The sequence below is a fragment of the Chironomus tepperi genome, unplaced genomic scaffold, assembly GCF_022539635.2.
Source record: "Chironomus tepperi strain 1889 unplaced genomic scaffold, CSIRO-AGI_Ctep_v1 contig_174, whole genome shotgun sequence".
In the NCBI taxonomy this organism is placed as follows: domain Eukaryota; kingdom Metazoa; phylum Arthropoda; class Insecta; order Diptera; family Chironomidae; genus Chironomus; species Chironomus tepperi.
This window is the reverse complement of record NW_027226296.1, coordinates 769272-795707: the sequence shown is the minus strand read 5'-3', so window position 1 is coordinate 795707 and position 26436 is coordinate 769272. Positions and strand designations below refer to the sequence as shown.

Sequence of the window (26436 nt, the reverse complement as noted above, 5' to 3'; positions counted from 1 at the left end):
GCACATGTTATTAGAAGACCTAAAGATGCTCCACTAAGTTAAGGTCTTTAAATCCGACTTTGTAAATGATAAAAGTGCTCTTGGACTGCCAAAGAAGGAAGCTGTCGATAGAAACCGTGCTGCATACTCATACTTTATTGGTTGGGATGCACGTGAACCCATTGCTGTGCGAAGAAAATGTCTAGTAGTAATACACTTGATATTGATAATTGGCAGACGGAAGCCCGCAATTGATCCAACTTTATGCGCCACCTGAGGGAAGCCATGGTTCAAAATAGATCAATACGCATAGCAAAATAAGTAAGTAAGTAAGTGTGTATTAACCGTAAGCATATACCTACGTTCATTTTAAACAACTGTTTTTTTTTCAATTCCAGACCTTGTTTTTGGCAGTTTCAATAAAGACATGAAGCTGCTCACACATTACTTCATCATTATGATGAACCTGAACTATTTATTTTGTGCAAACATTCTAATAATAAAGTCAATGCCTTTTTATAGTCATCAGATAGTTCATTATCATATTTTTAAAGAATTAAGTGCTAGAGGACATAACTTGACAATTATCTCGCCGTATCATATGGATCATAGTGAGGAAAATGTGACACAATTTGTATTTGATGGAGTTATTGAAGAAAGTCGGAAGTACTCAAATATTCTCGAGTCTAAAATCAACAAAAGGAGTAATTTCATGTTTTATCTACTGAATGAGACTGTGTCGATGTATAAAGGCATGAAGCTGCAATTGGAACATCCACAAATTCAGAAGCTGTTCCTTAATTCATCAGAATATCATTTTGATCTATTTATATACGAGTGTATCCTATGTCCATTTATGGCACTAGCAGATATTTACGACTGTCCAGTTGTCATGACACTGTCTATAGATCCACCAAATATGTTTCATCATTTAATTGGAAATGCCGTCAATCCATCGATCAGTCCTCCAATTGAAATATTGCCATATATTCATGGCAAATTGTCATTTGTTGTCCGTCTGCAGTCATTTTTTATGGATTTATTGATAAGATTTATGAACATTTTCTTCCTTAAAATTAGCGACTTTATGCTGTATCAAAAGTTTACGGACATAGAATTTGCATCACAAGTGGATATTGTACATAAAAGAGTTATGCTGTATTACTCATTTACATCACATTTAACGACCAGCATTCGTCCAACAGTTCCTTACTATCATCAATTAGGCTTTATTCATGTAAAGCCACCAAAAGATATTATGGACATAAAGGTACGAGACTTTTTAGACAGTTCAAATAATGGCGTTGTTGTTGTATGCTTTGGATCAGTTGCAACGGAACTAAATGATGAATATTATTCTATATTCTTAGCTGCTTTTAAGGAACTTCCATTTAATGTCATTTGGAAAATAGTTCCTGAACATTCAAATAGATTGGACATACCTGATAATATAAAGACTGTCGAGTGGCTTCAATTTGATGATGTACTGGCACATAAGAATGTAAAAGTTGTAATTGCTCATGCTGGATTGAGGACAATTGAGGAAGCTATAGACAGAGAAGTTCCAATGGTTCTGATTCCCATCAATTATGATCAACCATTCAATGCTCTTTATCAAGTCGAGCACAAAATAGCAACAAAAATAGATTTAAATAAACTTACAAAAGAGTCATTAAAGGAAGCCATAATGGAAATGACAAAATCAAAGTACAAAGAAAATATCAAAATTATTCGGAATCAGGCTTATGATAGAATGATGTCAAGTCTTGATGAAGCTGTTGAGAATATTGAGCACTTGATCAAATTTAATGATACAATTTGGATTGAAAATTATCCATTGCAGTTTAAATATGGAATTTTGGAATTTATTCATATAATTAGTAATGAAATTTTAAGGTTTTATTTTTCGATTATGAAGATACTGTCGTAGGACCAAGGACAGTGGTGGATAACCTGTGTGCCGCCAAAATATTTTGGAAATTCCATGAACCGTTAGCTGTGTGCGGTTTTGATCGAAGCTTTGCTTTTGGCGTTTAAAATGTGAAATTTATTGCGAAATCTAAAAATAAACTGCAATTTAGCTATAAATGGAAAATTAATACTTAAGCGTGTCGAACCACCTGTGTAAACTTAAAAGACTTTTAATAAATTACGTAGCTTTATGACAATATCTGTTCGTTCGAGATGATTACTAGTTTCCATGTGAATATGTGAATTTCATCATTTAATGTCCACTTTTATTATTCAAACCATTTAACGGTTATTAAAAATTAAAACTTTGTTGAGAAAACATTGCAATAATATTGAAAAACAAAATAAAACATTAAAATATGCTGTAAAACATTGAAAAAACACTAATATACATTGGAAAAACACTGTAGAACATTGAAAAACACTGTGAAACATTAGAAAAACACTGTAAGACATTGTAAAAGCGCTATTAAACATTGAAAAACATTATAAAACATTATAAGAATTATTACTGTACATCCCAAAAATTCAAACCCCAATTTGAAAATTTTCCCAAAATTGAAAATGCAAAAGAAAACAACACAAAAAACTTGTTCTTTGAAAAGGAAAATTTATGCAACGCATTTCCATTTCTCTCACAATTTTACTTCCATTTCCACTTCCAAAATCAACAATGTTTCACTAAAAATAAAAATTATTCTTTCGTATGGGTGTTCATTCAACCTGCAAAATGTTTTTCTTTCTTCATCAACAAAAAAAAAAAAGAAAAATAAAAGCAGTAGCAATAAAAACAAAAGATGAGAGGATACAAAGCAGCTGCTTGCATTTCCACGATATAAATTTTCCAGGTTTTTTAACAACTAAACGAGCGACAGAAGGCAAAGTAATATTGTTACGTAAAAAGATGTAAAAGATGGGAAATAAAAAACGATCATCGGTAACAAATGTTTGGAAATAAATGGTTGTTTAAGACTAGAGTGGAGTTAGCGTTGTTTATGGATGAATGTTGGAGCTACTGAGTTTTGTTTATTGGATGAACTTTGAGTATGATTCGGTTAATGTCTTCAAATATGTGTTAGAATAGTTCAAATCGGTTAATCAATCAAAAATCCAACACCAGGCTGGATTAGCTCTGAAATGCTGTCGGACTCAAACAACATCCATCACTAAGTCAGAGTCACACCGGTTTGGTGCCTGATTTTCGATCGATTGACCGATTTACGCTACATATTCGGGTAATGCTACAGAAATCAGGTATCAGAAAATAATAATGTAAATTAGCAAAGTAGCAGATGAGCACATAGAATACTCCAGCTGGCTCCTTTGAAAAAGCACAAAAAAATCACCTGAACTTGATTAAGAAGCTGCTGCGTCGCCTTGTTAACATCAAATTGGCAAATTGGTACTCAAATGTCCTGATGACAGCTAATTTTGGCTCATTTTGACAGAAACTAATTAAATTTGCCTCAGTATGTCAATAGGTACTGATTAACAACTTGAGTCATTTAGTATAGTTGCTTGAGTATCACAACATTGTCGTATTAACGTCAAAATGACGATGAAATGCTCTGAAGGTTTACCCGAAGTCTCGGTTTCGATATATTCTCGAGATCTAGATCAGAACTAAGACTATAGGGGAATTTATCGTAGTTTAAGTTTCCAGAAATCTAGTGATCGAGACAGGGAGGTTTTGGTGTCGGTATCGATAACCCTTAGTGCTTTTACGGAACCGCCACAGGTTGTTTAAACCCATTTTGATGTAGAAACATAAAACTTGCTTCATTGTGTCTTCCGAAACTGATCAAAACCCGAGTGGACAAGAATATTCTCTATAACTAGTTAATGGCAAGTCAATGTCCAGTTGATGTCTAGTTCTAATGTATATTAGTCCACACAAGACAATCTAATATGAAATTCTAACTTCACCCAAGTCGATTATTATCCTTTTTTAAGGCGGCAATTTTTATATGAAAATGGCAATATCCACCTCCACAAGATGATCCAAAATCGCTTTCATCCGAACCAAAAAAAAAAACAAAACAAAACAAAAAATGAAACGAAACGTAAAGGAAAAACTTTTATTTTTCCAAATGTGCAAATCCCATTTAATGTTCTCATTCACATAAAAAACTTTTCACTTAAAATGATTTGACGAAGGAAGTATGAAAAACAAGGAGGAAAGAATATGCCACAGCATGCACATATTTATTACTCAAGCTTACACATCTCATGTGCGAATGAATTTACTTCTTTCATTTTTAGGGAATAAATGGGATGGAAATTATGCGTATGTATGAATTGTTTTCTCATCTTATGAGGCAATGCAGCATTTATGTCTTTTGCTTTTCATTTGCATTATTTTTTTCACAAATACGGCACTTCCATTGTGTCATAAAAAAATTTCACACCTGATTTTACATTTTTTTATTTATTCAAGAGATGGAAACAAAAAATAATCAGGAAAATGAGAATTTTTTTCATCCTCATCAAATGCGAGATTGGCGTGTTTAATGGATAGAGGTTATGATTTTTGGGTAGCGCGAGTCGAGATTCTCGAGGTTGATGTGATCAGATTGAGAATTTTGATAGAATTTTGCTGTTTATAGGCTTCAAAGTCGACTTGAATCTTATTTGGAGTCTAAAGCCGACTCTATTCTCCAATAACTTCTTCCAGTTTGGAATGTACAGGCGCCTTTTCTTACACATCTAATCCGAAATTCTTTGGCCTACCTTGAGATCTCTTACTATCCAATCGGCTTCTAGCGGTGCTTAAAACAAACCCGATTGTCACACATAGACAACTTGGTAGCTGCTCAGAGAATGAGTGACTTTCTGACAACTTCTAGAAACCAAAATATATAATGAAAGAGATTTCCAATGAAGCACAAGTCTGATCTGTTCAGGAGCGTAGTCAGGGAGGTAGGGAAGGATGCGAGCTCAACAAGTCAACAGAATGCAACCAGAAAACTGAAAATCCAATTAAAATTTGACTGTAATTTAGTCAAACAACACACCGTCTCTAACAAGCAAACATTAGGCTGGGACAGAAATATCACTATGGTACCTAAAAGCGGTCTCTTTGCCTGTTAGTGCATGTTTACGAAAGCATTTTATCAACGTTAAGAAGCCGAATTGCCCTATATGCATCAAGACGGCGGGTTTTGATTCAATTTTAAGACAAATAATTCAATTTTCTGCATTATGTTGCTCATGTTAATTCCAAGTTAGCTACTTTTGGCAGTTTTGAGAACCCAAATTGAAGGAAAATGTCCAAAAATGGGAAAGGTGTCAATCTCATCAAGATACCTAGACAAAGCCTTGGAACAGAACCGAAAACCATCAAAAGTCAGCTGAAAGTTGACAATTCTTAAATTTCATCATGTAAAAATCAAGTTTTGGTTCCTAGAGACTAGAAATTCCACCTACAACATCATGTTAAGAACCCCTAGTCATATCCGATGATGAAAATAATTCCAACATGAAAAGCATCTTCGCATATTGTTTCAACGTTTATTTCACAATTTTTTTATGTATTTTTATGCACATTACGCTTTATGTATAATAAATGAATAAGATATGAAGGTAGAGTGCTTGTCGTAAGTTCGATGACGTTTTTTTTTTTCACGGCAACAGCAATAAAGTGTCATGATGGGGGAGGAAGAATTTTACAACTTCTTCGTGCATTTTTATCATCATAATCTGAAAATATGACTGAATCACAACGTACAATGGAAGATAAAAATGGAAAAAAGGAAGGAAGTAACACACACAAGGGGTTGTCACCATCTGCATCTTTTCAATGACTTTCATCCTCCCCAAAAATATATTCTTGCTAATCTAATAATAAAGGAACGAAGTTTGGTGATCTTTTAACATTGAACATCCTTTACTTCTCGGTTCTGTTGCCTCACTTTCCATTATATTCATCTTTTTACATGATAAATGACTCCACTTTTTTTCCCTGTCTGTGCTTCATGAAAAAAGCCATGAAAGATTAAATACTGTTGAAAGATTCATGCATAAAACATCCATTTTCATCTCCTTCCCGATTTTTTTTTTTCTTCATCCACAACCCAAAAAAACTGCAATTGAGCACAAAAGATGGAATTTTTTTTTTCTTGCTTCTTACTTCTTCTGTAAATGAATTTGAATGAATTTTTCATCTAAATAAGGGTAATTTCATATTTCTCATATCATCATCGTCAAAAAATATGTTGTGGAAGTAATTGTGAGAATACTAGCAATGATGGGAGGTTGAGGAAAGCAGAAAGAGGAATTTTGGAGTTTCAACAGTTTTTGGTCATTTGAAATTGGCGGTAGCCAGCGATAGAGCCAGTTTCTGGAACCAACTGAGAGAGTTCATGAATCACACTTGATCTGTACGGCCAGCGAAGAAAGTATGTAAGTAAGCCAGTGATAGAGCTAGCTTTAGAAGACGTCTAAGGCCGGTCATGGGTCGCTAAACGCTACATTTGAAGATATGGATCTACGAACGTAATTTCTGGACATTCCCAATCAATTGTTAAATTTGACGGTTTTATAGCAGAAAGCAACAGAAGAATGCCTAAGATTCTACAATGATTCTGGATTAAGGGCCACATTCAGACACTTTAGACATCAGAACACCAACAGACGCTTACAGACAAAGAGTAAATTCACTTAAATGAGCGTGCTGCTTATGAGTAAACTCAGTCTTACGAGAATGCTCTATGTCTGGACAGGAGATGGTCCAAAATAATGAGAATTATACAACTATATCCCCATCCTTCCCCATCCAAAACCTCCAACCATGAATCAGGTGCGTTTAGTGCAAATTTCAATCCGACTCCATTTCCACATCCATATCTCTGAGAACTGAGTATGAATTGATTAAATAATAAAATATTCGATAAACATGAAAATGCAATTATTGAACGGATGAAATGGAAAAAAATTGATCGATTGATTTCCATTTATGAAGGAATAATCAGCATAAGATTTCCATTAGATTAGCACGGAACATTTTCATTTGTTGATGGATTGTGGCATGAATCATGTGAGCAGCATTTTGAAATTCTTGAAACTTCTTTTATAAATTACAAGACATTATTTATTCGACATATGAGCAAGGCTTTACATCCCCATTTCCCTTCCTTTTTTCCGACTATAATTGTATGATTATTATTTTATGAGAGCAATTTTCTTCTTTTTTCCTATTTTTTTGCCTATCTCAGACTGATGCTTATCATACATTAAATAAATGTGTGCTCATGAATGTATTTGTGCCTATATATGAAAGGAACCAAAAACGAAATTTTTTTTATGTCATAGAAAAAATATGAAAAATGTTTTTTTCTTGATAATAAATGCAAATTTTCCGCTCTCTAAATTCCTTATCTACATATCTTACATGTATGGATGTTCTTATTTACTTTTGTGAATAGAATGAGCAAGTTGGGAAAGTTTTGTTGGATGGGAATCGAGCTGATGAAGCTTATTTTATGCTTGAATGAATTAATGTTACTTATGTTACTTGTATGAACTGAATTGTATGTTATATCGTCAATCTAAGGTAGTTAAGCTATGAGGTTCCTTAACTGAATATATTTTTCTATTTTCTTGGACTAGTTTGCATCAAGTCAGGATCTTGGGTCGATTTCTCTGTAAACACCTCTGCCTACACAAACACTTAATGCATACCGTAAAAAATACATACCTAAGGATTGGGACAAAGGTAGATATGGTAGATATGGCGTAGATGTAGGTACATCCTTGCGTAGGGGTATGCATAGAAGTATAGGTAAACCTAGGACCTGGCCCTGGATCTAATTTGTATTTCTATTTTCGGCCAGAAATTGAAGTTGACTTAAATCCCAAGAACTCATGGAAAGATGTCGATAGAGATGGTAATGTACTTGACATCGGTAATTGGTAAACAGTTGCCAGCGTAGAACCAGTTACAGATGCAAACTAAGGTGACATGACTCAAAATGATTCAGTTTTTCATACAAAACCAGAGTAGACTTCGGTTCTGGTTGCTTCCAAAATTGACAGATTGCCGATCTATGCTATTTATCAGGAGCTTATTCAAGAGTAGCTTTTAAGGATCAATAAGAAGAAAGGGGCCTAGAACGACACATACAACAATGTTTGATTGTAGTCCAGTTTAATAACATAGCAGGTTGATTGAAGCTATTAACTGCCATTAACGCTTGTAAAGAGTAAAAATCTTATTTTCCAAATTGACTCAAATCAGATCTAAAAATAGGAAATTAAATTTCCCATCTAAACATCGCCAAGACACAACAAAATCAAAACTCCTCAATATCTAATACCTTAGCTAAACAAAAATATTTCCATGCTTACTTCCAGGAAGAAAAAGCAAAAACATTGAAATGAAAATTTCGTTAGGAAATGAGATGAGCTAAAAGAGATGAATAAAGTAGAAAATGTTGTCGCAAAAATTTAATTTTTTTATGCATAATAAAGAAAATACTTTGCATGTTGTGCCAAAGTAAATTTTCCAAATACAGCAAAGGAAGGAGGATTTTGCTATGAAAAAAATGTAAAGGAACAAGGATGAAAAAAAAATGGAATTTTTGTAATAAAGTGAATAAATAAATGGCACCATGCAAAGTAGAAATGAAAGACTGAAAAGTTTATGCATGTAAATGAGCACTTTTTTGCTATTCATTCATAAAGTTTGGTAAGCAAGCAATTTATTACAAGATGATAAAAAAAATTTCCAATGTTTGCATTAATTTTGGTGACAAAGAGTGGGTTTTTATTGGCTTTTGTCGTTGTGTCTTTCTGGAACTGAGCATTTCCGAATAGACGACACAAGTTGGTTAATCGATTCAAAATTCAGCTTCAGATCGGCGTTGCTCTATCTTGATGCCAGATTTATTGAGAACTTGAATCCAAATCCTGAAATTAAACGAATGGACAGGTTAATATTTGATTTAATGTTTAATTCTTGCGGTTATACCAATAATATACATCTAATGAACAACTATACGATTAATTTCGAGTTTTCGTCCTTAAAACTAGACTTAAAACCAGTTAAAGGTGCAAATACCTACCAATTCTAGATACAACCGACTATTTATAGTCATATTCAATATAAAGTCAATTATACAGTCAATATTATATCCATTTGTTTCAATTTCTAGTTCAAAAACCTCGTTATGGCCCAGAATCGAAGTTGTCAAATACTAGTATTGGCCATTATTCATTGAGCTTCCATCGATACCATTCTCCTTTTATGGCCTCTTCTTACCAATTCAATTTGTAGATCATCGCAGAAAGTGATATTGACGGAAGTCATTATTCGACGGACTTTCATCGACTACATGAGTCTGTATCCATGTTAAAATGTTTAATTTACTCTTTATACCTTCGAAACTCAACCTTCACAGTCTCAATATTACATCTCCTATACTCAAAAAACAGCAACTTACCCTATAAATCCACAATGTCACTCCTTACTTATGCCTCCTACTTCAAACTCAATTTAAACTTTTTAAGCTGTAAATTTTCTTGTTCTTTCACAAAAAGGAGAAGTTATGATCTTAAAAAGGGAACTTTCACAGCAAGCCATAAGCAAGTGTTGCAACAAATATTATAAGAAATGCAGTCCTTAATTGAGTTTTAAAATTGCCCAAGAATTTTTTTTTTCACACGCTGAGTGTTGGATTTTGGTGGTAATAAAAGCATAAAGGAATGCTCTTTGTTGAGTACGGAATGGAAATAAAAAAATCTTTTTTTTTGGTAAAGTTTAACAATCCACGAGTGCTGTGAATGCCTTTCAGCGGTTTACATGAAGTTTTAAAATAGTTTTCGAATTAAATTTTGTTAAATGTATTTTGTTGCCTGAACATCAAGCTTCATTACCCACACATAGTCCAAAAAACAATATCCATTCACAAAATTACCTTAATTAACAAATGAAATTCTATATTTAATACAACTTTTTGCTTGCCAAAAAAGTAAAGCCACAACAAACTTTAATCTCATTTTGCACTTGTTCATCCCCAACTGAGTAAAACTTTATCTTCTTATTCTTATTTCGACTCTTAATATTTATCTCATGCAAACAACAATAGAGACAGAACTAAATGTAAACAAGACTTGCATTTTCGGGCATCATTCATGACTTTATGTGGTTATTGTGGCATTTTCATACAAATATTTTTCGTCATGGTAATCAAATTTATTCTCATGAAATTGAGACTGGCAAATTGTTTGGAATATGTAGATATGGGTTGGGTACTTACTTGGAGGAATGGATTTTGGGAATTTGCAATTAGTATTTCTGAGAAGTATTTGGTGTAGAAATGGCGAAAAGTACATCTCATAATCTGAAATTGGATTTAAAAGGAATTTGGATCTAGACTAAACTTATCAGTCAGCCTGAAGGTTGAGTTTTTGTTATTTTCACGTCGTGTCTCTTTCAAGATAGTTTATTAATCAATGTAACCATCAGGAATTATTCATTTTGAACTATGGATCGTTCAAAATTGGAGACATGCAAGAAAAAGCGCAAATGTCTACCCTTAGACGAACAATAAGATACAGCCGAAAAATGCAGGTCTGAGCATCTGAAACGTAGGTAATGCAGGCTTGTTGTTCTTGGCCGAACCCTATTTAGAACTTCTATAATTAAATTATGATGTAGGATCAATAATACAATATTCATCACTAGAATTCGACTCAATTTAGGCTCTCATTTGGACCTACAATTGTCTCATTTGACCTTAAGATTTTTTTAATCAAATTTCCATTTGTAAGGTAATCTTCCAGTTCTCGTTCCAGTTTTTCATGCTTTGCTTTAAGTTCCTGACTTGGTTATTAATCCAACGCCGCTCAGAGCTCCAATTTTGAATATTTACAAGTAAATAGGTTCCGATTTGCTGAATTGTTATCTGGCTGTAGTTTTGGAAAAATTGAATTAAAAAAAAGTTATCTCATCTCTTTAGCTACATGTCAAGATCTACAAATGTCTGGTGAATTATTAGACATTAGATTAACTAATCGAATCCTGATCCACCCCTGATTATGCAGTCAATGCATCTATGCTTTTGGTAAGTTACAACTTTGAAATCATTAAGATTTGAACCTTCAACTTATCAAGTTATAACTTCAATTTCAAGCTAAGCGTCTTGCTGATTGCTCCACAGAGGCACTTAACTGCTTGTTGTATGATGTTGCTTTTAAATGACGTCTAACCAAAATTAATTTCCAGCTCATTCACAAGAGAATATTTCTGAACTCTTAATAAAAATCTTCAAGCATGGGACATCCCCTTAGCCAAAATACATCTTAACTTAAAAAAATATTCAATAAACATTTTGTCTACACAATTTGCGTCAATTTAGCTCTAAATATCCATCAACTCCCCTTTTACAAAAATTTCTATTCATTTACCCCTTTTCGTTTAAAATAATGAAGCTCATATAATGCATTCCTGAACAATCATCATAATAATACATACAATACAACATCCTCATAAACTGTCATGTTGATTTAATTTATTTATTTAATAAACAGCAAAAATAATTAAAATATTTTCATGATCTACAAACCATTTAATGAAATTATTTCTTCAAAAAGACCTTCCAAGGATAAAGTTTAAATTGTGAATTGTCTCATGGGAAGTTTGTGAACGGCAAAAAAGGGTTTTTTAGCATTCAAAAAATATTTTCTTGTACGAAAAATTAAATTTCTTGTCTCGAAAAAGCACGCAATAAAAATTTCTTAAATTTCATTCCCCAAAACAACAAAAAACTTGAAGAAGCTAAATAGAAAGCGACAGAAAGGAATTAGTAGCTTCATAATCTTCAACAATTTTGTTCGTGTCATAAACTTTTCAATTTTCCTTTGCTGCTATTTTTGGTTAAATTAGGAGCATAAAAGTTTAGATGGATAATTTCTTGCGGGGTGGTGCGTGCAAGGGGTGGGAATTGTTGGAATGTCTAAAATTGTTTGAAGTTTTAATATTGAGAATTTAGCTGAAAGGAATGAGAATTAACAACAAAATGTTTGAGGAATGATGAACTTAATTACTAATAGAATTCTAAACAGAAATTGAAGGTTTCAGGGACATACTTAGGGAGCATATTACAGCTCATACAGCTCCTGTTTTCTTGATCCAGTTCGGCTCTCTCGTTGATTCTCGTAGCTTATATTTGTGAATGACGGCTTGCTAGGACAAAACACACTGTATACATTAACCAGATCCTTGTTTGACCCCACGCAACTAAGTAGCTGGAATTGATCTAAACAGCGAGAAGGTTTGGTCGACTGGTGATCCAGTTGATTGGCCATCAAACCAAGTACTGCTACAAAGAGCTGGCAAGAAAGACATTAATCCGGAAGTCCTCAAACGAAAGTATGGCTGAATAGGTCACACGCTTCGAAAGCGAAACACCAAAGAAAGTGTCGTAAATTTGATTGAAACACAAACTTGCTATACCGCGCTTGGATGGAATTCAAAAAGAAAAAGACGTCCTAGTTGCTTCAAAAGCAACTTGGCATAGAACAGTAATGCGGAAATGTCAATTAGATGTCAAAACAGAGAATTTGTTCAAGCTCTGTGATGTGGCCAGCAACAGAGTCAGATGGAAGACCTTTTGTAATAACCAAGGCTCCAAGTCGGTTATTACAAAATTACAAATTTATTACAAAGTCCAGTAAGTAAAAGACAGTAAGGACAGCAAAAAGGCGAGGTTGGTACGTAGTGAAGTTAAGCTAAGGGTGGCATAAAGTCACGTATATTGCGTATTCGCTTCCTTTAAGAGACGAAATCGTCATTTGTTAATAATCTCCAATAATTCTTCAATTTTTGTTTAATTCTCTCTAACATTCCTCCTCAAATCACAAATAATATGATCAATTCCAACAATATTTTTACCCAAAAACGAAGCATATTTTACAGCATGACACAGATTACGTGCTCCAAAAACATGAAATATTTTTCAACAAAAACTTCACTTAATATTCCCATCAAAATTAAGTATTCTCCCCTTTTCATTCAGTTATTAAAAAAAATATGAAAAATTCTGTACATCCAAACCATTCATCGAGGGAATTTCAACAAAAATATTGAAAAAAAATTTTCAAATCCCAAATTTCCCCAATGAATGGAAAAACTTTCAAAAGGGAAGTTTTTTTTTTTTAATTTTCAAAATTAATTTCAATTTTAATTAAAACAAGTAAAAATTCAGCATAATTCCACTTTATAACCCTTTTTTTGCTTCTCATACCGTACAGTATTTGAGTACATACACACAAAAATTTTATTCATTATACATATTTATACAATAAACCGTCTCTGGTGTGTATTTCATCCATCATTAAATTTTTCTTATGAATATTTTTACCGCAACAAGGAGAAATTTTTGTCATGTTTGTTTATTCATTAATTTACCCTCCTACCCCCTACCCCAACTCAACTCATTCTCTATTAAATGTTGTAATAATGTTTGACAAGTTTAAGCTGATTTTATATTTTGCCGTGTGTTTTCTCAATTCCATAACAAGCGACAAGCACTTGTTTCACAATTTTTTTATTCTTTTTTTTCCTCCCTGCTGCTTACAGCTTGTTGTCATAAACAAAAAAAAATTATTATAACATAAAGTTTTCGAGTGCTTTTGTGAAATATAAAAAAAAGATTTTTTTTTATTTAGCTTTTCTCATTATGTTTTGGTGCTGATTTTTATTTGGTAAATGTGTTGGATTGAAGGAACTTTGTTCAAGTTTTGTTTTGGAAGACATTGAAGTTGATGTAAGGATATGGGATGATACATTTAGAGCTCTAATAGAGGATTAGACGACCGTCTGAAAATTGGAACAATTGCACAATTTTCAAGTCAATTCGTCTAGAATTCAGCAGAAATTCGAGTGAAAATTGAGCTCTATAATTATTTGAGAGCATTTAAAGCTTGTTTTGAAGAATTATTTGAGAATTTCAGGATAAACTAAACATTGATATTGTAAAAGTCTGCAGCGTCCACTCAGAAAGAGAATGCTTAGTCCGACGAGTAGCTAACAAAAGCTGAGTAGCTACATAAAGTGCGAGCAGCTATAAACGATTTAATAGTCGACCGCGTAAACAGAAGACAGTGGAGTTTTTGTAAAGGCTTGTCCCTGCTCAGTGTTTAGATAGTCAATTCTGGCTTAGTCCCTAGACTTTACTTCTTATTCTATAACAGCATATTCAGCAAAAGAAGAAATGAAGGCTTTACATTAATTTTTCAGCGTCCTACAAAAGGCCCATGGATCGGTACAGGTGTAATGAGCGTCATCCAAATGTTCTGTAATTATTAAACTAGTAATGATTGTCGTTCATAGAACAGACAGAATTTCCATTTTCTGTCGAATTTTATGTAAAAGTCAAAAATTTTGTCGAAATCACAAAATTAGGCAGAAAATTCGAGAGAATCTGCTAAATATTCAATCGAATTTAACCAGAAATTCTGTCGGTTTTATGGGCGTTAAACAGTTTTTTCTACTTGCCGGTTCCTAAAAAATAGACGGTTAAAGACAAAATTCACATAATGCCCACAAGAATCGCTGGATTGTCTTCGTATCGGAACCTAACAACCTTCAATCCTTCTATACAATATCCCTAAAAATGACCTTAATTATACAAAAATCTGCGCTTCATTCCTTCAAAAATTTCCAACTTTCAACTATCACAACATCCTCCTTTATTCCATGAAACAATTCCCTTTTCATCCTTTTGTTGGTTCCATTTTTCAACATTTTTCATTCACCATCACACAATTCATGGAAAATAATACAAAATTAAGCTGATTGAGTTAACTTTTTTCCTCTTTCCTCTTAAATAACTTTTGTGCAACTTTTTCAGCTGTTTAAACGTCACATATACTCAACATCATATTCATCACTTAGCAATATAACAACAGAACTGTAAAGAATTAAGTAGAAACATCAACGTTGACATACATAAAGTAGGATTGAGTTTAAGTGGTTCACTTTATTTACTGTTTGTTGCGATGGTGTTATGGACGGTGAATTGGAGAAGATTCTATGGAAATTGGGTTTGGTCGCTGCATTTGGCAATGCAGCAATAACAAGTCTTAATTACAATATTCCGTCCAAATTTGATAACATCCCGTCCACCAACAGTCCTTTTAATCCCACATTTCAATGTTTATGGAACAGCATCAACATCAACAATGACAATTGACTGCGAGAGCGATAGACTCGAAAAAAATGTATATTCACTCCATTTTATTAATGTTTTTTTGTTGGATATCAAGAGTTTATTTTTTATTATTTTATTTTTATTTCTACGTCAAACAACAGAAATTGAATGATGTTGAACAAGTATTTGAGTAAATAAGTGGGTTTTTCTCTCTCTCTATACACTGAGTACTCGACGTAGTCATTCCATCTCATATTCTCATTCACTTGACATCCCTTTATAATATGTTTTTTCTTCCTCGAGACTCTTTGCATTGACTTTTTTCAACGTAAATATTTTCATTTGTATGATGATGAGTGGGAAATGAGTAAGAGTTATGGATTGAATGGGATGATGACTGAAGCGATGTTTAAGGTAGTTAGGGATAAGGTGGGAGTTACAGGTTATTTGTGTGATTAGCTGTGTCCTGGGTCTGTCATTTGCTAGACTGATCTGAATAGCACAAGTCGATGCTAAATGCGGCACTAAGCCTGAGTGATTCTTCCATTTAAGCCAAATCTGACACAAATGGTCGATTTATCCGGTACTACTACTATACTCTACGGCATGTTACGGTACGGTATGTTAGAGTGGTACGGCAAAGTGGTATATCTGTACCATACCAAAGATACACCGGCACCGGAGAATACGTCTCTTAGCCAAACTCACGTTAACCAATTTGTATTATTCAGTGAAGCTTAGGGTTGTCGTTGGACATTTCTCAAAGCTAATCTAACAACTCGTGATCCATCCCAGGAAAGGTTTAGTCAGATTCAAGATGTTTTTCACTGTTCCAGTTATGTTACACCTGGATATACAAATACGTTCATGTTACTGCACTGGATATGTTACTAGGTCTCTTAAAAGGTATAGCATATTCAACTGTAATCATTATAAAGACGCTAACTGCTCTAAATGTACCCTCAATAAGCAAGGCTATATGTAGATTAATATAGAAGGTTTATCGTATCTCTGACAGAGTCACACTGGCTAGGAGTCGAATTTTGGACCAATCTACCGATTTTTACTATTCAGACACTAATGATCTTGGATCACACTTTAAGAATCTCTTGACAATACGCTCATGCGGATCCCAAATTAGGGAGTCTGATCTCCAAAAGGTCCTAAAAAGACATCTCCTTAATTGAGTCCTGCCAACTCTGCCTCAACATTCGTACTTAAACTGATTAAAATCCCACAGCATACGAGAAACCACAAATACAATACCTAATTTCCTTTCAATAGATTCATGCATTTACTCCATATACCTTTTCCATCAGATCCAAGCTTCAAATCAACCATTACAACTCATTTGATAGACATCATACAAAACACGAACATGATAAAAAGCGTAGAGTAAAAGATGAAAATTCTCATTGATTAATTTTACAAGAGCTTTACTCATTTTTTTTTCCATCGTCTAATGCCTTTTCAATATGGCAGAAGTACATATACATAATATTTCTATATAAAAGGACTCTTGTACATTATCGAAGCTAGAAAAAAACTCATGATGGGTGCATTGACGATGTTAAGCATCGCATTGAGCTGGATAAATGAAGAAATGTTTTGATAAAAATTGACGATAAGTAGAGCATGAAAGCAAACAAACAAGACCAAACATTTTTTTTTCTCTTCTTCTGCCTCTTCACTTTCCTGATGTAATTTGTGCTTCTGACTTTTTTTTTCTCCTCTCTATCTCCATTATCAATATAGACACGATACGATGATGACGATGATAATGAGGATGGTGAGATGTAGGAATGAGGAAAAAGGTAAATTGTAATTTAAGGTATGGAAAAATGTTGCGATATTTCTTCATCCTACTTGTGTTATTTTTTTTTAGGAAATATACTGTGTAATGAGCCATTAATAAGCGAAAGGTCAGTGAATGCTTTGGGGGGTGAGAGAGGTCGATTTGGATTAAAGTTGCTTGGAAATTAGAAATTGAGTATTTTTAGGATGCCTGGCATCTGAAATTTGATGATTTTGGGAATGGAAAGGCTGGAATTGTCACTCAAGTTGGAGGATGGGGATTAACCCCCATGGGAGGAATTCCAGGGATTGTTCTATTCATTCCCTTTGTATTTGGAGCATACCTTGGCAGCACGAGGCATAAGATTCATGGAATTTCCAAAAACTACTTCCTAGTGGACGAAAATACGTTGGAACTGGTCATAAACTGGACATAAACAGGCCATCAACTAGTTTTATTGTATTTTTGTCCACTCAGGACTCTGCCACAACACACAGGCTGCTCACAACTGCCTTACATTCCAATATACCCAAAAGAATACATCTACATACATCATTCATTGACGACCCCTCCAACATCCCTTTCAAATCATCTTAAACAAAACACAAATTCCACAAATATCCTGCACGTGTCTAAAACGACATACTTCAAGGTATTACAAAGAGGGTCTCCTCATCATGGTCACGTGTCTAACCGTCTTGAATGTCTGTCTATCTCACTAATGGATGACTTTATCACTCACTCATAAAAAATTTCCCATCCATTGAGTCCAGAATCTCTTTTTTCAATATTCAAATATGATGATGATTTACTGTCGATTTCACAAATGAAAGGCTTAAAATTGTGGATGGAGGGGGAAGCAAAACGAGAACCCAGAATGTAATTAGCAAAATTAATTTTTTTTGTCTTCTTCTCTTATTCATTTACATTCATCATCAGAATTTTCCATAGAAATTTGTATAAAGAGGGGATTGAGAAATGAGGATGAATCAAAATAAATCTGATTTTAATGAATTTTTTTCTTTTTTCATTTCTTCTTTTTAGTTCTGTTTTTAAATTCACATTTTTTCTGATTCATTTCTCACTAAAAAGAAGACAAACAGACAAATAAATCGGGGCTGGTGGGGGATTTGTGGGAAGTTTGCAGTTTAGTGGGGATTTTTGGTGATGAGCTGTGCATTCTGATATAGTTAGTCACAGATCGAGGGCAAGGAGCCAAAACCGTTAAGAGTTTTCTGAAAGTTAACTGAGTGCCACTGTGACGGCAAGACTTAAAGGCAGATTTTGATCCAGTTTTACAATTGGCAATCAAATTTGGCGTGAAGTGCTGTTCCTTTAGGATTCCTGACTCATTATCATGCGATAAAATAAACCGAATAAACCCAAAACAGAGTTGGCCGAACTTTGGGAATTCAAGAAGTCCATACTGCAGTGCAGGCCTCTCCACATTGAAGTCCTGTCAACTCCGACCATAGACGCTATCCTGATCATCAATATCGTCCTAAAATTTAGCTATTCACATATGAAAGATCCATAACTACGCTTTATTTGCTTACTTTTTGGAACTTTGCTCCGACTTGGAGCCTAGGTTATTACAAAAGACCTTCCATCTGACTCTATTGCTTGTCACATCACAAAGCTTGTACAAATTCTCTGTTTTGACATCTAATTGACATTTCCGCATTACTGTTCTACGTCAAGTTGCTTTTGGAGCACCAGGGTGTGTCAACGCTTTATTTACATGTTATGGCTAAAGATAGTTTAACTAGGGAGGTTTCCCAAATCGCCGCACTTTAAACCTAGACTTGCAATTTATAGTAGGATCCAAACCACTCCTTTGTTGATATTATTGCTTATAAGCTATAAACTGATGATATGTGCCGCGTTTTCAGTGCATATGATTCCAAAAAGGGCATCAAATGCTGAGTCTCGAACCCAAGATCGCTGAGTCGATGTGTAATGACTAATTTCCGAATAACGAACCTACTACGCCACCCAGCCACTTCAACTCACATTCAAAATTTGACATATCATCCTCAAACCTCCAACATTTCATAACTTTTCTTCTAACTTCACAAAAATTCATATCAGCAACTTCTGTTTCCCCTTTCAAAAACTCACACAGTCAAAAAAACATGAAACTCTTTATTCCATCCATAACGTCTTTATAGCAGAATAAGAAAAATTAACATCAATTCCTGACACTCTCAATTATTCAGCATAAAAAGGATATTTTTTTCCCTAACTTTTTTTCTCATTCCATGTAACGTATACGCTTTACAGCATCAGCAGCATCATTGGCAGTAGCAGTAGTAAAATTGATGAAAATTTAATGAATCTCCAGATGATGCTGTCGGAAACGAAGAGAAAGGCGAGAAGAATAACTGCAACTTGTATGGAACAAGTCGTGCAGAAATGATTCGCATTGTAAATAATTCCCGAATAAAAAAAGGAATAGAAATGCGCGTTACTTAGTGTATTTTTGCAATGTCAGTTCCTTTCCTGTTACTTCGAGTGGAAATTTTAATTTTCACCAATTTACTGATTATTCCGCCTTCTTTACAGCCTTGCTTGCCTTTTTCTACAACAATTTTTCGTGAATGCGCAAATTAATTATCTCAAAATCAATCCTTTCTCTGCTGTTGTCTTTAGTCATCTTTCTATGTTTTAATGTTTGGTGCCTCATTCATGTTCAGTCAAATATGAAAAAAGGGAAGAATCCTCATCATAAGACGGTCGTTGATGGTGATGATGATGATGATGATTATGTTTGGTAAGTTTGGGATAATTTAGTAATGACATCGCAGTTGGTATTGTAACTCAAGGTTAGGTATGCTTGGAAATTATATGGGTAAGCAGTTTTGGGAATCTAAGCTGATAAGAGCGGCAATGCCCTTGGTGATAATGTGAATTGAAAAAGGGATTATTGCATTAACCCGGATATCACAAGTCGGGTAATGGATTCAAAAAACCAGTATCAGGCTGGATTGACTATGTCATGAATCAGACCATAAGGCTGACGTGACTGTGTCGTGCTTTAGACCATCAAGTCATGAATCACTATTGATCAGTCCTGTCAGCTAGGTATGTAAGTAAGGAGGACTCTCTCATGATGCTGAACTCGGTAACTGAGACCAAGTCAGAGGCATGTCTGCTTTAATCAGATTTTTGATCGATTATTCAATCTAGGCTTTTCGAGGAGCATCTAAAATTCATGGTAAATTGACAATTTTGAGGCTCAGCAAAGCATATTGCTGGGTTGGACCAAGAATCGCAAGTTTGCATTTCCAGCAAGACTTATCGAAGCCTAAACCAAGACCGAGACTTTCCGGCTATTCTTGAGCTCGAAAATCGGTCGGAACCTTAATCTCCAATACTATACATAGACGTGCAGGCCTTCAATTCTCATATGTACTTCATAAATGGTTTAAAGCTGTTAACCTGCGTATTTAGTTTGCACGGACTCAAGTCAGTAATTCTTGTCAAGAAATTGAAGTGCAGCATCAAAAATCGTAATAAGAACTAGCTTACTTTGCTTGTTAACTTATGTGCACTTCCCACATTTACATATGTAAAACTCTACTTTATAGAAATCTTACAACTACATCCAGCAACATGAATGCTACTTAAAATTTCACATATATAAGACTTAACATGAGTACATCCCTCTATTTTCTTACATCCAGAAGGAAAATATCATCTCCATTTCCACCGCCATAAGATGTTTAAAAAAAAATTACGTATTTTTTGATCAGTTAACTCAAGCGATCAGTAATTCTTGTCAAGACCTCAATTGAAGTAGCCAGCATTCAAAAATCCTAATAAGAACTAGCTTAAACTTTGCATGCTAACTTATGATGCACTTCCCACATTTACATATATAAAACTCTACTTTATAGAAATTTTACAAACCTATAACATCAAACAGCAACAATGAATGCTACAAACATTAAAATTGTCAAACATATATAAGACTTAACATGAGTACATCCCTCTACTTTCTTACATCCAGAAGGAAAATATCATCTCCATTTCCTCCGCCATAAGATGTTTTAAAAAAAGAGACAGAGACATTAGAGAAGGTTGAAAAGTGAAATTTATGGCATTTGCCATTCATTGCAAAAGTTCAGAATTCTTAATTGAGAACAATGTTTGGAGCCGACATTGTTATTATTATGCCATAGAATTCATGAATGTATCTAATAATGGGGAAAGTGTGATTAAAATTCCTCTTTATCATCCCATCTTCTTCAACATAAGCATCAATTTCCTTGTGTATTAAAAAAGGGAAAAATGAATGAATTTTTTTTTCATGTGCGTCCCTCATGCAAGCATAAATAAAAAGGAATAAAAGGAAAATTGGAAAAACTAAAATGTAAAAGTTAAGCATTAATGTATGTAGAAAGTAGTGGAGTGGGTGGAATGGGGGAAATAGGAAGCAATATAATCTTATTAGAAAAGGGATGGATTTATTTCTGGTTGTTATTGTAGATGTGATGTTGAGTGCATACCCAAGGGGTATGTGGGTTTGGTTTGGAAATTATTTCTGGAGTTATTGTCCTTGTTCGTCCTTCTTCGTCTTCTGTTCGTCAATCTTCGTCTCTGTTCGTCCTTCTTCGTCTCTGTTCGTCCTGCTTCGTCTCTTTTCGTCCTTCTTCGTCTCTTTTCGTCCTTCTTCGTCTCTGTTCGTCTTTCTTCGTCTCTGTTCGTCAATCTTCGTCTCTGTTCGTCCTTCTTCGTCTCTGTTCGTCTTTCTTCGTCTCTGTTCGTCCTTCTTCGGATCTGTTCGTCAATCTTCGTCTCCGTTCGTCCTTCTTCGTCAATGTTCGTCCTTCTTCGTCTCTGTTCGTCCTTCTTTGTCTCTGTTCGTCCTTCTTCGTCTCGTCTTCTTCTTCGTCGTACTTCTTCCTCTCTGTTCGTCGTCTCAGTCCTCTCTGTTCGTTCGTCTCTGTTCGTTCTTCTTCGTCTCTGTTCGTACTTCTTCCTCTCTGTTCGTTCTTCTTCGTCTCTGTTCGTTCTTCTTCGTCTCTGTTCGTCCTACTTCGTCTCAGTTCGTCCTTCTTCGTCTCTGTTCGTCCTTCTTCGTCTCTGTTCGTCCTTCTTCGTCTCTGTTCGTTCTTCTTCGTCTCTGTTCGTCCTTCTTCGCCTTTGTTCGTTCTTCTTCGTCTCTGTTCGTACTTCTTCGTCTCAGTTCGTTCTTCTTCCTCTCTGTTCGTTCTTCTTCGTCTCTGTTCGTTCTTCTTCGTCTCTGTTCGTCCTACTTCGTCTCAGTTCGTCCTTCTTCGTCTCTGTTCGTCCTTCTTCGTCTCTATTTGTCTTCTGTTCATCCTTCTTCGTCTCAGTTCGTCCTTCTTCATCTCTGTTCGTCCTTCTTCGTCTCTGTTCGTCTCTTTTCGTCTCTGTTCGTCCTTCTTCGTCTCTGTTCGTCCTTCTTCGTCTTATTTCACCTCTCTTTGACTCTTTCCGTGTCTGTTAGTCAAATTCAAACATTCATATCAAAATGTCCATCCCTTGCATCACCTCCCCTTCCTTAAATCTTCATTTTCCTTCTTTTCTAATTTTTCCCATCCACTTATCCCCTTCCACTTCAATGAAAAGATGATAGTTATTAGAAAATATTTTACCATAAAACCATCCACAAAATACATAAGAAAGAAAACAAACTTAACAAGCAAAATAAGAAGAAAATTTCCATAACTTTACCAACAAGAGTAGCAGCGAGCAGAAGTGGAAATTCTTTATTCCTCCTCTTAGTAAGATGAAACATCTGCGAACATCTGAAAGAAGCAGCATAAGAAAAAATTAAAATAAAAGAAAATTTTTTTAATTTCATGAATGGATTTATTGTTTTCTGGTTGCGTAAGCAGACTTTTCACTGCCACAGAATGTCGAATAAATGGTTCAAAGCTGAGAGGATGGTAAGGCATTAAAAAAAACCTTCATCTCCTCCTACATCATAACAACAACGGAAATAACAAGGAAATCAGAAGAATAAGAAGAAGCATAAACATGGAAATGAAAAAAAGGAGGCCACGAAAGCAAAAAAAATATCAAAATAAAGTTTTGAAGGCAGTACAATAAGTTAAGTGGTTTGAAAATGTCAGGGACGATTGTTGGTGGGATGAGGAACTAAAAGGGGGGATGGAGAAGTTTATCATGAAGTGCTTTGGAGTTTAATTTTGTTATTTTATTGCATTTTTGTTTATCTTGAAGTTTTCAACAAGAACTGAGCAAAATTTAACAAAAAATGAGCAAAATTGAATATGAACTGAGCAAAAATGAACAAAAACTGAGCAAATTTGAACAAAAACTAAGCAAAATTGAACCAAAATTGAGCAAAATTAAACAATAACTGAGCAAATTTGAACCAAAACTGAGCAAATTTGAAGAAAAACTGAGCAAAATTGAACAAAAACTGAGCAAAATTGACCAAAAACTAAGCAAAGTTGAACAAAAACTGAGCAAAGTTGACCAAAAACTGAACAAAGTTGAACTAAAACTGAGCAAAGTTGAACAAAAACTGAGCAAAGTTGACCAAAAATTGAGCAAAGTTGACCAAAAACTGAGCAAAGTTGAACAAAAACTGAGCAAAGTTGAACAAAAACTGAACAAAGTTGAACTAAAACTGAGCAAAGTTGAACAAAAACTGAGCAAAGTTGAACAAAAACTGAGCAAAGTTGAACAAAAACTGAGCAAATTTGAACTAAAACTGAGCAAAGTTGAACTAAAACTGAGCAAAGTTGAACTAAAACTGAGCAAAGTTGAACAAAAATTGAGCAAAGTTGAAAAAACTGAGCAAAGTTGAACAAAAACTGAGCAAAGTTGAACAAAAACTGAGCAAAGTTGAACAAAAACTGAGCAAAGTTGAACAAAAACTGAGCAAAGTTGAACTAAAACTGAGCAAAGTTGAACTAAAACTGAGCAAAGTTGAACAAAAACTGAGCAAAGTTGACCAAAAATTGAGCAAAGTTGACCAAAAACTGAGCAAAGTTGAACAAAAACTGAGCAAAGTTGAACAAAAACTGAACAAAGTTGAACTAAAACTGAGCAAAGTTGAACTAAAACTGAGCAAAGTTGAACTAAAACTCAGCAAAGTTGACCAAAAATTGAGCAAAGTTGACCAAAAACTGAGCAAAGTTGAACAAAAACTGAGCAAAGTTGAACAAAAACTGAACAAAGTTGAACTAAAACTGAGCAAAGTTGAACTAAAACTGAGCAAAGTTGAACTAAAACTGAGCAAAGTTGACCAAAAATTGAGCAAAGTTGACCAAAAACTGAGCAAAATTGAACAAAAACTGAGCAAACTTAAACAAAATCAACATTAAATCCACAATTATTCATATGCACCCTCAAATCCAACAAACCAAAAGCATATTCTTAAATAACAACATCTTCCGAATCCTTTTACATCCCACAACAAATGCCACTCCATCTAATGTCACTTATGCCTATTACAAAATTCCTCCATACTGCATCGGATATAGAAATTGAATAAAAAAGTAGGAAAAACTATGGTTGGAGGACTTGGTAAGTCACAAAAGAAATCAAATCGACAAAAAAAAAACCAATGAAATATTTATGAATTCACATGTGAAGTGCATGAGATTCCAGTATAATATAAAAGTAGGGTCAATAACATCAAATCACTTTATTGCCATTTTCAATGTGAAGGATGAAATTTTTCATCTTCTTCATGCTGAAGACAACAAAAAAAAGAAAATTCATTGCAAAGTGAATAATTTAATAGCATTTTTTGAGGGTGTGAAGTGGTTGAAAATCAAATTTTATATCAAAGAAATTTTTTATCAATTTTTTATTGCCTCAAAAGTTTATTGTAGTCTTTACGACAACTCCTTTGTGTATGATATGTATATCGTGTCTTACTGTCTTACATAAGATGCAGATTGAATTTTAAATTTGGTAATTTCGTTAAAATTTCAAGTGATATATTGGCACAGGATTGAAGTTTAGAGGGGATTTGGTCTATAAATCATATTAAAGGGGTGATAGGGAATCCTTGCTTTGGCGATCAATCCATCCCTATCCTCCTCAAACCTTCCTTCTGTTCTAATTTATGCGAAATAATACGCCGTGATTCTACAGCTCAAGTGCGCCCTCGTTTAAGCAAAGTTGACAAGCATTAGACTCTGAACGGACTCCCTGACAAGATCTGAACTCCTGTGCCTTCCAATCAAAGCCTTGTGTCAATCGGGTCAGCACTATATAAAGGGAGTGGATCATCTGGCAGAAACTATGACTCTCCACGGACTCCCTGACGAACTCTGAACTCTTTTACAGAGACTTTTTTAAAACGCTCACTATTATGTCCGGGAAATTTGATGAACATTAGAATTAATAGTAATTTTCCATTTTTAATAATGAAAACGCAGAATTTTCCAGATATTTTAAAGTCAAAAATCATTAGAAAATGGTAAATATGATTTAAAGATCCAATTTTGTGTATTTTTAATGATTAGTTCAATATAATCCACAATCCATGGATTCTATAGATTCAATGGATTCCAAATTCCATTACAAAATATTATCCATAGATTCTATGGATTCTATGAAAAAATCCATTGAAATGGATTCCACGGATTAAAAATTTCTTATATATTTAAATTCCATGATTTCCATAAATTTTTCCATGGATTCCAAAATTCCACACTCAATTTCTGCCACTTAATGGATTTTAAATCGGTGAATATTAAAGAACGGGAAATTCAAATCTTTTTGTATAAAGCGTACAAAAGCTTTGAAGAATTAAAGAGTGTAAAATAATTAAATTGCATTTGTGACCCATATATGTACACATGTTTGATTCTTTTTTGTTTTATCTAATTTCATGATATTACGCAATTTTGATTAATTTCTTTGTTATCGATTTTTTTGGAAGTGGGGTTAATTGTTCAGGATATCTTAAGCTATATCAAAAGGTCACAACCTAAGCCAGCCCATAAAATCTATTAAAAGCATTTTAAAATCTCCGAAAAATATCAAGAACGACACAAAGAGTTCTCGGAATAGAAATAGCCAAAGATCTGATTCCAGGCCAGTATGGCTTTGGCTCCAAGTCAGATTAGATGAAATTTGACCTCAGACTGGTGTCAAGTCGGACTGTGAAAAAATTTTACGTTATAATCCTTCCGAGTGTTCATTATGACACCTCTGAGTCACCAACTTAGCGGTAAGACAAAATGTAGCCCTGAAGATCCTGACGACGACTGCTTTCTATTCATTTTGACAGCAAAAAATGCAGTTTCTCCTTATTACCTTACGGATATGCTAGCTAACCCCTTAACAATGTCAAGCATTTCGCATACCTTTCTATTATTTAATTGATTGATTGATTAATGCAGCACATTAACTTAGATTTAAAAGAAAATAATATCCATACGCGCAATGAAACAGTTATCGCGATATCAATGTGCTTAATTTATTTTTACTAAAAAGAAATAATGCTTAATAATCCACACTACGAGCCTCTTTCGGAATTGATAACAATTGTCTATAAATTAGGCAAAAAATTTGAAAAAATCC

The 26436-nt window shown here is 34.2% G+C and overlaps 1 protein-coding gene across 1 annotated transcript; it reads left to right on the top strand.

The window, feature by feature from the left end:
• Positions 1–580: 580 nt before the first annotated feature.
• On the top strand, positions 581–7864 carry LOC139089074 (UDP-glucosyltransferase 2-like). Its single transcript, XM_070638503.1, has 2 exons — positions 581–1859; positions 7782–7864. Exons 1-2 carry the CDS (start codon positions 581–583, stop codon positions 7862–7864), a joined length of 1362 nt encoding a protein of 453 aa, XP_070494604.1.
• The last annotated feature ends 18572 nt before the right edge of the window (positions 7865–26436 follow it).